Source organism: Microtus ochrogaster, unplaced genomic scaffold (assembly GCF_000317375.1).
Source record: "Microtus ochrogaster isolate Prairie Vole_2 unplaced genomic scaffold, MicOch1.0 UNK46, whole genome shotgun sequence".
In the NCBI taxonomy this organism is placed as follows: domain Eukaryota; kingdom Metazoa; phylum Chordata; class Mammalia; order Rodentia; family Cricetidae; genus Microtus; species Microtus ochrogaster.
In genome coordinates this window covers 1406769-1422721 of record NW_004949144.1, presented here as the reverse complement: position 1 = coordinate 1422721, position 15953 = coordinate 1406769, and the positions used below count along the sequence as shown (strand labels likewise).

The 15953-nt window shown below is 37.4% G+C and overlaps 1 protein-coding gene across 1 annotated transcript in view; it reads right to left on the bottom strand.

The window, feature by feature from the left end:
* LOC101982069 (killer cell lectin-like receptor 2) overlaps nt 1–14391 on the bottom strand; it is a 32996-nt gene extending 18605 nt beyond the window's left edge. The window contains exons 1-4 of the mRNA XM_013354488.2: nt 14264–14391; nt 7446–7612; nt 6048–6137; nt 2789–3001 (exon numbers count right to left, since the gene is read on the bottom strand). Of these exons, the coding sequence (XP_013209942.1) occupies nt 2789–3001; nt 6048–6137; nt 7446–7560 (418 nt within the window). The 5' untranslated portion in view covers nt 7561–7612; nt 14264–14391. The remainder of the gene's footprint in view (nt 1–2788; nt 3002–6047; nt 6138–7445; nt 7613–14263) is intronic.
* Between the last annotated feature and the right edge of the window lie 1562 nt (nt 14392–15953).

The window sequence follows — 15953 nt, the reverse complement described above, 5'->3', positions numbered from 1 at the left end:
CTCTTCGGACTGGAGAGGGAGGGGGAGAGGAGTGGGGGGAGGGGGAGAGGAGTGGGAGAAGGGGGAGGGAAATGGGAGGCTGGGAGGAGGCGGAAACTTTTTTCAATGAAAAAAAAAGAAAAAAGAAAAAATCCAAAAAAAAGATATTTTGTATATTGATACAATTTTAGGATATATTTATCATGTTGCAGTATACATTTCTACCTCTGATCATTTATATTGTTTATATTTTGAGGTCATTGTTCTCATTTGCTGTACAGTTGTTTAAAGACTGTTTAATATTCTAATATGAAGCCTTAGTCTTTAAGCTATATAGGTATTAAGTATTATAGAACAATAGCAATCCATCTTTGTCATAGTTAGACTAATAAGGTTCTTTAGATACATAAAGATTGTATTCCACATTGATAGGAGATCTTCAACCACTTCAAAGAACTATAGAATACAGCATTTAAATAACTTAGGATTCTGTTCACATGAGACATAATTGCTCCTTGCAGCAATGATCTATTCCTGAGAGAATGTTGAGCACCAAAAACACTCTATTTGGAGTTTTCTTTCTTTCTGGCAAAACTGGTCTTTGGGCAAAATATTGCCCATGCCTCAACCACTGACAAAAGGCATGGTATCCAGACTACACAAGCAAGATACAAGAAAAAAGACTCCCAAACCTTACCAAGGCAAGACAGTTTTGAAATTTATCCTGCTTCTGCTTCTGAAAATGGTCTGTCAGTTACTTTAGGCCTTAGCCAAAGTTGGTTGCTCCAACATTGCAAATGAGACTTTGGGTGATTGCCCAGGTAGCTGGTTGTCTCTGTCATTTGTTGCACATTTTGGAAGTTGCTTGATTGCATTTCCTGCCTACTGAGGTAATATTATCTTCCTTCTCAGGTTTTTGATGGGATTGAGGACTAGATAGTCACTGTTACACTCCTCTCATGACTTAGTCAAGCCATTTCTAATACAAGACTTAGACTCCTTAGGATAGAACAATTATTAAAACATTTAGCATATCTTTCTTGCTTAATATTGTTTATGCTGGTTGTAATTCAAATTTTTGTACTTGATATCTATTCTTATTGTATATAGTTTTGTGTTGGGTTTGGAACTCTCTTATTTAGACAAAAAGGGAAGGTAATGGGGAACTTCCTTCAACCAATGGCCTTTGAGGTGCTGGACCAGGTTGAGCATGGTCTTGGGCACCAAAAATGTGCACGCTCATGCACTCACCCTCTCTCTCCTTTCTTGCCTGACTGCCAGATTTGGTTCTTATTGCCCAGTTGTGAAGAAGACTGTGATCTGTGAGTACCCACTAAATAGAGAACCCTTCAATATATTCAATTCTGAGTTAGTGTGAGACTATTTTATTTACATTCTCTGACAAACTCTGTCAATTAAAGTTAACTAGTCCTCCTTGTCAGCCATGTTCAGAGAGTCCGGGTTGACCACATGCTCCATCAGTCTTAGTCCAGCTGGACTTGGTGAGTTCCCACTAGATCAGCCCCACCGTCACAGTGGGTGGGCGCACCCCTGACAGTCCTGACTTCCTTGCTCACGTTCTCTCTCCTTCTGCTCCTCATTTGGACCTTGGGAGCTCAGTCCAGTGCTCCAATGTGAGTCTCTGTCTCTATCTCCATCCATCACCAGATGAAGGTTCTATGGTGATATGTAAGACATTCATCAGTGTGGCTATAGGATAGGGCCAGTTCAGGCACCCTCTCCTCAGCTGCTCAAGGAATAAGCTGGGGATATCTCCTTGGACACCTGTGGACCCTTCTAGAGTCAAGTCTCTTGCCAACCCTAAAATGGCTCCCTTAATTAAGGTGTATACTTCCCTGCTCCCATATTGACTCTTCCTCCATCCTAACCGTCCTTTTCCCCCAAGCTCTCCCCATCTTCCCCTTCTCACTTCTCTCTCCCCATCTCCCCTTAACCCCACCCCACCCCCACCCCCCAAGCTCTCAAGCCAAGGACAATGGCACTGGGCTTTGATTCTACTGCATGTACTGGCTTTGTGGGAACCTATACTGTTTGAATGCTTACCTTCCTAGACCTGGATGGAGTAAGGAGGACCTTGGACTTCCCACAGGGCAGGGAACCCTGACTGTTCTTTGGACTGGAGAGGAAATGAGAGGGTGTGTGGGGGAGAGGGAAGGAAATGGGAGGAGGGGAAAAATTTTAATAATAATAATAATAATAAAGATAACTAGTAATGGTGCAAAGTAAGAAAAATTCCTTGTAACACTTGCTATTTCATATTTTGGCATCATTAATAGTGTCACTAATTGAGATTCATGGGTGTAAGCACTATGAGCGCTCCAAGAAGGATACCTTCATCACAAACAGGCCATCTGTTTGAATCCAAGGCATAAGGAAAACATACAGACAGATATATTCACACACACGCATACACACACACACACACTTGTATGATTGCATGTAAACATAGAGTGCTTAGCCTAAATATTTGGTAAATAGACTCTTACTGTAAATTTCCATTTTCTCTCATCATCAAAATTGGAGACTTAGGTTAATTTGTTTACCAAAGCAATCTGAATTCTCATGGGTGAGGACTTGGTTTTCCTTCCCCTGGAGGCATTGGGAGACAAAATGACCACTGAATTCTACAGACTATAGGACTCTGCTAATTCAACCAGAGGTTTCTGCGGTTCCAGGACCCTCTATAAAATAAGAAAAGCCCATTGTAACCTGCCAATTGGACTTCAAAGATTCTGGAGAAGAAATAATATAGAATAATGCAATTCTTTCTTCAAGATCCCCTCCATACCTGAGAATTCTGGGCAAGCTAAAAGAATCTCAGTTTTTGCATAACATTTTTTGTTGATGGAGTCCAGTTGACCTTTGAGGGCATCATACTCTAGAGATATATTTCTCAACATTTTTTCCTTTAAGGAGCTGTCATTTTTCAAGCTGTCGTACTTTTGATTGAGGTCGTTTAAAATTTTCTTCTGTTCTTGTTTCTCTTGTCTGTGCTGAAAAACTAAAATTAACAGCAGATATACAACACCAAAAATTTTCATAATACTGAAATTTAAGATAAAAAAGCCTCTGATGACATCCAACACGTATCACTACTTTAATTGATATTTTGACATTTAGAAACACTTCAATTAACTCACTATAGAAATGGAAACATGAATTTCTCTCTATCTACAACTTCAGTGTGAAGTATATAATACAATTGAAAAAAACTGGAAGTAGCATATCTTCCAATTACTTAATTTTATTCACAGATCAATACTTACAAATAAATATTTGAGTAAAATATTCAGTAAACATATCCTGAAAATCTAAATTAATAAACATAAAAAGGCAGAATTCTCAAAGGACCAGATGTGAAACATAATATCCAGATATTAGGACAGCCTGGAAGTGATTTCCTCAAAAGGTATAAATGATGTGGGAGAGTCTTCTGTTTTGTGTTGATTTCATTGGTTAAATAAACTGCCTTGGCCCTTTGATAGGACAGAAAATTAGGTAGGCAGAGAAAACAGAGCAAAATACTGGGAGAAAGAAGCCGAGTCAGGGAGTCACCATGACTCTCCTCTCTGAGACAGAAGCAGGTTAAGATCTTTCCTGGTAAGCCACACCTCGTGGTGCTACACAGATTACTAAATATGGGTTAAAACAAGATGTGATAATTAGCCAGTAAGAGGCTGAAACTAATGGGCCGAGCAGTGTTTAAAAGAATACAATTTGTGTGTTATTATTTCCGGGGCTAAGCTAGCCATGTGGGACCCGGGTGGGAATGTAGCCTGCCGCTCCATCTACATATAAAGGAATCCATTAAGGCTGTACCTTTAATGTCTTCGTGTTCATTCAGTATGTTTGCACAACCATGTCCTCAATATACACTGAAGAGAAAACTGAAAAAAAATTCTTTTGCACAGTTGTTCCTCACAGAATGTTTACCTAAGACTCATAATAGCCTGGACTCAGCAGGAAGACTATCACCAAGTACCCAGAAGTGATCATGGCTATAGGGGAAGCCCAGCCAATCACCTTGCTTGAAGGGTGGGATCCCCTGAGGCTATTATTTACTTATAAATATTGCAGGTGTGCTCCCTGCCTTCCCTTCTGTTTCCGGCTCTTTGCTGGAACCTTGGTTTTGTAAGTTATTCCCTTCTTCCCCTTAATAAAGCTGATATTAAAGTTAGCCTGATTAATCCAAGTTGTCAACTGCCAACTGAGATAAAACTAGCACACAGGTTATACCTTGAAAGACCTAAATTACAATGACCCTATTCAGCAGGAAGCAGTTTGGAGAGAAATAACTGCACCCATCTTCCCAAATATTGTTTATAAATGTTCTTTTACATTTAAAGGGTATATGATATAGATATGAATAATTTGCATTGGTATAAATTTTGCTTTATTGATAGAAATTTAAGGTAAATTTTATTATATGTATATGTATTTCTGCTCTTGATTAAGGTATTGTGATTGTGTAGTTCATTTAAAAATGTAATATATATAGATTGTTAATGGATAATCATCAATAATAGTCAAGCTTGTAGTCATGTTAGTTGAATTTTCTAGATATATAGAGAAATATTTCAGTTAGATAGACATTCTTCATATCTTTCAAAGGTTGCAGAATATGGCATTTAAAATGTTTTAATAACTTAGGGCTTTTGATGACAATGAGACACATCTGCTCCTGACAGCACCAATCTACTTCAAGAAGAAGATGGTCATCGAGAAGGCTCCTTATGGAGTTGGTCAGCCATTTGGGCAAGAAACTGCTCTTGCCTGGACTGTTGCATAAACTGGACATGCAGAGAGAGGACTGCTGAACTTGCCTAAAGGTGAGATGGTCTTTCAGGGTTCCTGATTCATGAAAGAGTCTGTGAGACATTCTGCAGGATACAGCAGATAGTGACTGAACTGTCTTTGAAATTTCCTGCTTCATGGAAAAGTCTGCTGGATACTACGGGCCTGCTGGCTGAAGATGGATGCCCCAACTGTACAAAAAAACTTTGGGTGACAGTCCAGACAGCGAGATGTCTCTGTCATTTCTAGAGTTTGGGACTTTTTTTAAATTAGGTAATATTATATCGTTCTGGAGTCTTTGATGGAGTTGAAGAATGATTAGTTATAGTTAAAAGGTAAAATAGATATAAATATTGTAACTGTAATTCTTACTTGATAACTGTTTTGTTATATGCAATTTTACTATGTTAAAGTGAAAGTCTTTCTTTTTTTGTTTAAACAGAAAAAGAGGAAAAGATATGGGTGTGTCATCTATCTATCTGTTGCTTTCATTGGTTAATTAATAAAGAAACTGCTAGCCGGGCGGTGGTGGCGCACGCCTGTAATCCCAGCACTCGGGAAGCAGAGGCAGGCGGATCTCTGTGAGTTCGAGACCAGCCTGGTCTACAGAGGTAGTTCCAGGACAGGCTCCAAAGCCACAGAGAAACCCTGTCTCGAAAAACCAAAAAAAAAAAAAAAAGAAACTGCTTGGCCTTTGACAGGCCAGCCCTTAGGTGGGTGAAGTATACAGAACAGAATTCTGAAAGAAAGAAAGCCAAGTCAGCCAGTCACCCTAGCTCTTCTCTCTGATATGGACACAGGTTAGAATCTTTCTGGTAAGCTACCACCTCATGGTGCTACACACATCAATAGAAATGGGTTAATCGAGATGTGAGAGTTAGCTAGTAAGAGGCTAGAGCTAATGGGCCAAGCAGTGTTGAAAAGAATACTGTTTCCATGTAATTATTTCAGGGCATAAGCTAGCCAGGTGGCCAGGAGCTGAGCGGCAGGACACAGTCCCCCTCCCAACAGTTCTTTACTAGACATGGCCATGAATGAGAGAATAAAGCAGCTCCCAAGAGCTCCTAATTAACAAATTAGGTGTATAAGAGAAAAGAAAACTGTAGTGTCAGTAAGAAAACATTAAAAGTTCAGAGCCAGCTGTCAAATCTCCTGATTATAGACAAGACAATGGACAGACTGTATTACCTGTATTTTTGTCTAAAGTTATTACTTAGGCAAAAAGGCAAAAAAGATGTATATCAGTTACTCACTGCGTGTCACCAACACTGCAATGGTCACCACCAGAATGGAACAAAAGATTCCAAGAGGTATTGCAATGAGGTTCCAGGGAACTGAGCTCTCTTGATTCAACAAAACAAAGAAAAAAATCATCCCCATGAAAAGAGCATATTACACTAGTAATTATAATTTCACATAGGATGGAAACAAGGGACATTGGTCTTTAAATTTTTTATATAAGTCCATCGTACAAATTGCATGAAAACAAGGTTTTTAAATTGTAGATTTCCACCTAAAATGCACACACTGTAGAAATCCTACATGTGTGAAGTTTCACAGGATTTCTAGCTTTTTCTCCTTTGGCCTTACATTCTCAATTGTCCCAAATCAACCTAGAAGCAGTTGCATGACAGGCACTTGCCCTTCACCCAGTTCTATAAGATCAAAAGTGCATCCTTCTGAAAGCATTGAAGGCACAGACACAATCCAAGTAGAAGATTCTAAACTTCAGTGTGCAGTCCACTGAGGGCAATAACTGAGATGAAAAGGAAGAAAAGAGGGGTGGATGTTCTTGAGAACTGTGGGGAACCATGGCTGTTCCAGAGCCGACCTGTATATAGGCCCAATCTTGAAGGAACCTAAAGTCGACTCTATCTTTCTTTTGGTAAATTCTAATTTTCTATAGACAAGAATAAACATCTTTGTGTATCTGAAGTGTTGGGAACATGAAAGCCATGCATCTGATTATCACCTAATCAAAGAAGTAAAGGTTCTCAGTTTAGAGGTCAGCTCTGACAGTATGTGCAGATTGAGCACACACACAAAAAAAAATAGAAAATTGGGACATCTGCTCTTTTTAATAAACTTAATTATTCTTTGACACTTTTGCAAATACACAGTGTGGTTTACTCATTCCCATGCTCATTACCCTCTCTCATCTCCCTTCTGTTCCTCAGCAACCATTTTCCCAGGAAGAGACTTCCTCTTCAAATGGACTATTTTTGCTGTTTCCTTGAATTAGATGTTGGGAATACTAAAGACAATAAAAACATCTTCTGCTAGAATGAAAGTACTGTTTCTAATGCAAATTTTTATTTCTTTAAGATTTTATTTCTCTACAATGTTGAGTGCTTCTTCAGGCTTGACTGTGTCACTTTTAAAGGTTTCAGAATTCTTTACTAGACTAGAAAAACCCTAATGGTTTCTCAAGTTTGAAAGAATGTATTCACTTCTTACTTCTTCATTCTCAAGATTTTTTTTTCCTACAGGCTCCCATTGTTCTACCCTGTCTATCTGACTTTCTTTTACTACCAGTTAACAATTAAAAATAGGGTTATTGTTTTCAATAGAAACCAGTAGAATGTTGTTTTCAAGCTTCCAAAGTAACAGTGCATGAAAAACAGGTGAATTTATACACTTAAAACACTTACTTCTGTGGCCAGCTTCTCTGGGCCCTTTAGCCTCATCAGGCTTTCTTTCATTCTGCAACCCTGAAGAAGACTTATGGAATCTCACAGTTGCATAAGTGATCTCTTCATCACTCATCTTGGGAGTAAGTGAAGTACAGTCTTTGTTAATACCTGACCTTGAATGATTTCTAAAAAAAAAAAAAATTAAAATGTCCACCTTTAGGAAGCTACTTGGATCTGATGCTGCTGTGGGGTGGGAATGAGTGGGTCTGATTAATTTCTCTAATGACACAAACATCCTAAATCACATGGACTAACCCTGATTTCTACTAGAGGTGAGAAATCATTGAATATTTCTGTCATTTAAACCTCTAATTTTCACAGCAATTATTATCAAAAATAAAAAAAGAATTTAAAATGTATTAGTAAATCATTCTAACATTAAAACATCCTATAATATCCAAAATACTCCACATACATAAAATTGTTAGGCAAAATTGCTACCACCATAAATCATCGAAACACTTTTAAACAATCAATTCAAATAAAATCTTTTCTTTAAAATTATTTACACATTTTGATAAGCACATGAATATACAGATATTCTTGCAGTCTTTTCAATTATATATGTCTATCCAGGTTTCCCATACACCACTTCAAAAAGAATATTTGAATGTTAATATAGGAGATGATTAAAATTTTGGGCTTCAAGACATATAAATATTTCTTGGGTTGAGCCCAAACACCTGAGATGTCCAACCTCTCCACTTAGCCACAACCTACACATTCTTCTCCGTGGTCAGGCTTGGTAAATGGATGCAACTTGAAAATATCCTATAGTGTGGGGTAACCCAAACACAGAAAGCTAAAAGCCACATGTTTCCTCCATCAGAGGCCCTTGGCTCAAAGTCTTCAAACAAGCTACATAATCTAACTGCAGCAACCAGGAAAGTAAAAAGGCTTATTGCATGGGGTGGAATGTGGAAGCAAAAGAGAGGAGTATAGGAAGATGTTACCTGAAATTTAATTTCAAAACTTAAATGATCATTTCATATTATTTTCTAGTGTAAGATATTGCCAGAAGAATCATTGGTTAATTCCCATACAGGATCCATTCTGATTATATGTGTATATATATATATATATATATATATATATATATATATATATTTCAATAGTAAATATTTATAATTCACTGTGTCCCTTACATTGATAACTGAGATAGTAGCCAACAGATAATATGGAAAATAAACAGTACATAGATTAGTTCCTGTCTAGTTTTTAGTTTCATGAAAATTTCTGAATGTATTTACATTTTCCCTAATTTCTTAAGAAAAAGGAAATTTTTCATTAGAGAATTCATTTATTACTGATCTAGGGGTTGTGTTTTGCCATGGTGCACATGTGTTCAGAAGACAACTGTATCCAGTAAGTTCTCTCATTCCAGTCTTATGTATCTTTCGGGGATATAGCTCAGGTAGTCAATCAGACTTGTACAGCAAATATCTTTACACACTAAACCATCCTTGACTCCTATTATGACTTCTGCAAGAAGAATTGTATATAAACTTTCACATAGTTAAAGAGTAATGAACTCCTTAGAACCCTCTATCACTTACTTTCTTAGCACACAGCAAAAGTCAGAGCACACTCAGAAAGAAATAAACAATGTCAAACTCCAGTGTTCACGTGCTACCAGAATCAACTCTAACACATCAACAGGGTTTCCCCAACAATCCCACTCTCAAGTCACACCATCGGAAATTCTCTACAGTATATATAATCATGTGATAGAAAAATAATAACCTCGCTTTTGTCTGCGAGGTCCCTGACCAGCTAGGGGCCCGGATACTGAACCAGAAGACCCATGAGGGGGATGAGTGAGTTCCTGACTTGCGGCAGAAGCCCGGGAGACAGAGCACAGACATTCCTAAACCCCCTATACTTTCTGGTCAGTCTGCAGAGGCAACCTTCCCCAGCTACTGCCTCTCTCTTCCTATCCCATCCCAGCTTGCACCCATGCTATCCCTACCGTCTTCCTCCCATCTTTGGGGCCATAACATCTGCCAGCTTAGCCTAGGTGGGCAATGGGATGGGGTGGTGAGCACAACCCACAACCCAGCGGGTGTTGCTTTGCTTCAATAGCCTGCCTGCAGCACGGTAGGCCTTTTGTCTGCAAGGTCCCTAGCCAGCTAGGGGCCTTGATAGTGCACCAGAAGATCCACCGGGGAACATTTGGAGGAAGAGATGGGCAGGTGCCAATGAAAGAATTCTTCTAACAATCTGAAAATCAACATGAAAACACCAGAACCCAGAGAACCTACAACAGGAGGACTTGAACACCCTAATCCAGAAGAAGTAGAAAAAAATGATTTTATGAAAGTGATACAGTCCCTTAAACAGGAGATGAAAAACTCCCTTAAAGAAATGGATGAGAAGAATAACAAAAAGTTTGAAGAAATTAGTAAATCTGTAAATAATACCCTAGGAAATCAAGAAAAATTAATCAAACAGATAATGGAAAAGTTCAAGACTTGAAAACTGAAATGGAGGCAATGAAGAAAACACAAACTGAGGGAAGGCTGGATATGGAAAATCTAGGTAAACAAACAGACTACAGAAATAAGCATAACCAACAGAATACAAGAGATAGAAGACTCTCCAAATCTGAAGACACCATAGAGAAAATAAATGCACTGATCAAAGAAAACAGCAAATCAAACAAATTCTCATCACAAAACATTCAGGAAATCTGGGACACAATAAAAAGACCAAACCTAAGAATAATAGGGGTAGAAGAAGGAGAAAAAATTACAGCTCAAAGACCCAGAAAATATAATCAACAAAATTATAGAAGAAAACATTTCCCACCTAAAAAGATATTCATATGAAGGTTCAAGAAACATACAGAACACTAAAAGGACTAGATCAAAAAAATTTCCTTTGCCATATAATAATCAAAACACAAATCATACAGAATATTAAGAGCTACAAAGGGAAAAGGTCAAGTAACTTATAAAGGTAAACCTATCAGTCTTACACCTGACTTCTCTATGGAAACCATGAAAGCCAGAAGATCCTGGATAGATGTACTGCAGAAACTAAGAGACCATGGATGCAAGACCAGATTAATATACCCAGCCAAGCTTTCATTCACTATCAATGGAGAAAACAAAATATTCCAGGATAAAAACAAATTTAAACAATAAGAGCCACAAATCCAGCCTTACAGAAAGTAATAAAAGGAAAATCACAACCCAAGGAATCCAACATTGCCAACACTGCCTACAGTAACTCAGACATCTAGTGATCCTTCACCAGCACAACTCAAAGAAGACAAACACACAAACTCTACTACCAAAAAAAAATAATAATAATAACCGGAGTCAACAACCACTGGTCATTAATATCACTTAATAATTAATATCACTTAATAGACTCGATTCACCTATAAAAAGGCACAGGCTAAGAGATTGGATAAGAAAACAGGATCCAACATTCTGCTGTTTACAAGAAACACACCTCAACCACAAAAAAAGACATCTACTCAGAGTAAAGGGTTGGGAAAAGGTTTTTCAAGCAAATGGACCTAAGAAACAAGCGGGTGTGGCCATACTAATTTCTAACAAAGTTGACTTCAAACTAAAATCAATCAAAAGAGATGGAGATGGACATTTTATACTCATAAAAGGAACAATTCATCAAGATGAAGTCTCTATCCTGAATATCTATGCCTCTAATATAAAAGCACCCTCTTATGTAAAAGAAACAGAACTAGAACTCAAGGCAAGCATCAAACCACACACACTATTAGTAGGAGACTTCAATACACCTCTCTCACCACTGGACAGGTCAATAAGAAAATTAACAGAGAAATAAGAGAATTAATGAAGGTAATGAATCAAATGGACTTAACAGACATCTATAGAACAATCCACCCAAATGGGAAAGAATATACCTTCTTATCTGCAGCTCATGGAACCTTCTCGAAAATTGACCACATACTCGGTAACAAAGCAAACTTCCACAGACACAAAAAAATATTAGTAACCACCGGCGTACTATTGGATCACCATGGTATAAAATTAGAACTCAACAACAATTCTAATGCCAGAAAGGCTACAAACTCATGGAAACTGAACAGTCAACTACTGAACCGTCCCTGGGTCAAGGAAGAAATAAAAAAATAAATTAAAGTCTTCCTTGAATTCAATGAAAATAAAGACACATCATACCCAAAACTATGGGACACTACGAAAGCAGTGCTAAGAAGAAAGTTCATAGCACTAAGTGCCCACTTATATAAAACGGAGAAAGCACACATTGAAGACTTAAAAGAACACCTGAAAGCTCTAGAAAAAAAGAAGCAGACTCACACAGGAGTAGAAGACTGGAAATAATCAAACTGAGGGCTTAAATCAACAAAATAGAAACACAGAAAACAATCCAAAGAATCAATGAAACAAAAATCTGGTTCTTGGAGAAAATCAACAAGATTGACAAACCCCTATCCAAACTAATCAAATGGCAGAGAGAGAACACAAAAAGTAATAAGATCAGAAATGAAAAGGGGGACATAACCACAGACACAAAGGCAATTCAGAAAAACATTAGATCTTACTACAAAAGCCTGTATGCCACAAAATAGGAAAATGTAAAACAAATGGGCATCTTTTTAGATAACTACCATATACCAAAGTTACACCAAGACCAGGTGAACAATCTAAATAGACCTGTTAGTCGTGAAGAATTAGAAGCTGTTATCAAAAACCTCCCTACCAAAAAAGCCCAGGACCAACTGGTTTCAATGGAGAATTCGACCAAAACTTCCAAGAAGACCTAATACCTATACTCCTTAATGTATTTCACAATATAGAAACAGAAGAGTCATTGCCAAATTCCTTTTATGAAGCTACAGTTACCCTGATATCAAAACCACACAGAGACTCAACCAAGAAAGAGAATTACAGGCCAATCTCACTCATGGACATCGATGCAAAAATTCTCAATAAAATACAGGCAAACTGAATCCAAGAACACATTAGAACAATTATCCATTATGATCAACTAGGATTCATCCCAGAGATGCAGGGCTGGTTCAGCATATGCAAATCTATCAATGTGATCCATCATATAAATAAACTGAAAGAAAAAACATATGATCATTAGATGCTGATTCCCTTTGACAAAATTCAACACCCCTTTATGATAAAGGTCTTGGCAAGATTAGGGATACAAGGTTCATACCTAAATATAATAAAAGCTATATACAGCAAGCCAACAGCTAACATCAAATTAAATGGAGAGAAACTCAAAGCCATCCCACTTGGAACAAGACGGGGCTTTCCACGTTCTCCATTCCTCTTCAATATAGTGCTTGAAGTTCTAGCAATAGCAATAAGACAACATAAGGGGATCAAAGGGATTCGAATTGGAAAGGAAGAAGTTAAACTTTCGTTATTTGCAGATGATATGATAGTGTACATAAGCGACCCCAAAAACTCAACCAAAGAACTCCTACAGCTGACAAACACCTTTAGTAATGTGGCAGGATACAAGATCAACTCCAAAAAATCAGTTGCCCTCCTATACACAAAGGATAAAGAAGCAGAGAGGGAAATCAGAGAAGTATCACCTTTCACAATAGCCACAAACAGCATAAAATATCTTGGGGTAACTCTAGCCAAGGGAGTGAAAGATCTATTTGACAAGAACTTTAAGTCTTTGAAGAAAGAAATTGAAGAGGATAACAGAAAATGGAAGGATCTCCCCAGCTCTTGGATTGGGAGGATCAACATAGTAAAAATGGCAAGTCTACCAAAAGCAATCTATAGATTCAATGCAATCCCCATCAAAATCCCAACAAAATTCTTCACAGAACTTGAGAGAACAATAATAATATTTATATGGAAAAACAAAAAAAAAAAACAGGATAGCCAAAACAATCTTATACAATAAAGGAACTTCTGGAGGCATTACCATCCCTGACTTCAAACTCTGTTACAGAGCTACAGTATTGAAAACAGCTTGGTATTGGCATAAAAACAGAGAAGTCGACCAATGGAATCAAATAGAAGACCAAGATATAAGCCCACAAACCTATGAACACCTGATTTTCAATAAAGGAGCTAAAAGTATACAATAAAAGAAAGAAAGCATCTTCAAAAAATGGTGCTGGCATAGCTAGATGTCAACCTGTAGAAGAATGAAAATAGACCCATATCACCATGCACAAAACTCAAGTCCAAATGGATCAAAGACCTCAATATCAATCTGAACACACTGAACCTGATAGAAGAGAAAGTGGGAAGTACCCTACCACATATGGGCACAGGCGAACTAGAACTCAAATCACACATTAAACCCCATACATTAACAGTAGGTGATTTCAACACTCCTCTCTCGCCAATGGACAGATCAACCAGACAGAAACTTAACATAGAAAAAAGATAAGAGATATAATGAATCAAATGGACTTAACAGACATCTATAGAACATTCCTCCAAAACAGGAAAGAATATACCTCCTTCTAAGAACCTCATGGAACCTTCTCAAAAATTTATCACATACTCGGTAACAAAGCAAAAATCCACAGTTATAAAAAAATTAAAATAAAATGGAGTAACTACCTGTGTCTTATTGGATCACCATGGAGTAAAGTTAAAATTTTTAAAAAAAATTTCATTCTCATTATAACTTTTTTTCTCTTCCTTCTCAAAGAACCAACTCTTTGATCAAGTAGGCTTCAGCCCAGAGATGCAAGGCTGGTTCAACATATGAAAATCTATCAATGTAATCCATCATATAAATAATCTGAAAGAAATAAAAGCAGTTGTTACCTGTGTCTCTACCAGGAATGGATTCTGATGGAGGGAATTGATCCCCAAGTGAGGGATAAGTTGGCCTTTCCGGGTGTGTATCCTCTCAGAGCTCCCCAGGAGAAAAGGAACTGAGTCACGTCTTCAGTGATACTCAAGTTCATGACTTCCCCTCCTTTTGAGCAAAGTGAAAAGAGGAAATTGTATGATGAAAGCGGATTCTGACAGCAAAAAAAAAAAAAGAAAGAAAGAAAGAACCAACATGCCAGATTCTGCAAATCATGTCCATAATCAGTATTTGAAGACTGAGAAGATGGGACATTTGAAGAGAATGTAAAACCAGAAGTTCTTAGCAAAACCTCTAATGAAAAGACATTTCTCTGATCCTAGTTTTGTATTCAACAGGTGGAAATTTTCTTTTAAGCTACTATTTTGAAAACAAATATTTCTTGTTTGTGAAGTATGCTTATTACAACTAAGTGTGTTTTGTGGTACTTTTGAAGCACTCACATTTGCACTGTGAAACTTCTGGTACTAACTCTTTTTGATTTTTGTTCCTGGATAAATTTACTTATAATGCTGATGTCTTTTCACATAGTGGTCTTGCTGCTGACATTATCATGGTGCTGGGATATCAAATCTAACACTGAGCATACTCAGCAAATACCTACCACTGAGCTACAGACCCAGGCTTTATTTTTTTTCTTTCGTCTTGTTTTGAAGTTTGGTTTTTGATCTTTGCTTCTTTTTTTATTATTTTGTTTTCTTTTGTTTTGAGATAGGTGTATCATACTTAGTATGTAGTCCAGGCTAACCTCAAACTCACAGTCCTCTTGCCTCAATCTCTTCAGTGCTAGAATTATAGTTGTTGTACCGCCATACCAAGTTTTTTTTTGTGTTTTGGGTTTTTTTTTTAATTTATTTATTTATTAAAGATTTCTGTCTCTTCCCCACAACCGCCTACCATTTCCCTCCCCCTCCCCCAATCAAGTCCCAATTTACACCATGTTTCTAATTCTTTTCTAATAAATAATAAGAATTTTTAATTTTATAAATATTGAACTTTACAATTTTAAAGCCATATATATTAATCTCTTCTATAAAGCATAAATTAACTAGGCTAATTATGTAACTCTCCTATGTTGGCATTTAAGTTGTTTACACTATTTTGTTCTTAGAATAAAAACTACATGGGGTATACTTTAGAGCATACTTAAAAAAGTCATTTTACGTATGCAGTCATGGGATTAAAGGAGATACATATTTGAGAAACTCTGATATAAATTATCACACACTCTCTAGTTCATTTATGGTCTACCAGCTGGATGTGAAAAAATTCCACAATAGATTTTTTTAGAAATGAGATTAGGTAAATTTTTCTTCTATGTGATTTTTAACCATAAATTTGTGAAGAATTCCTGGAAAGAAACCATGTCTGCAAAGAATGATTTACTTGTTAAAACTACAATGATGTCCCAGTCCAGCTGGCCTTGTGAACTCCCAATAGATCAGCCCCACTGTCTCAGTTGGTGGGTGCACCCCTCATGGTCCTGACTTCCTTGTTCATGTTCTCCCTTCTTCTGCTCCTCAATGGGACCTTGGGAACTCAGTCCGGTGCTCCAGTGTGAGTCTCTGTCTCTATCTCCATCCATCGCCAGATGAAGGTTCTATGGTGATATGCAAGATATTCATCAGTATGGCTATAGGATAG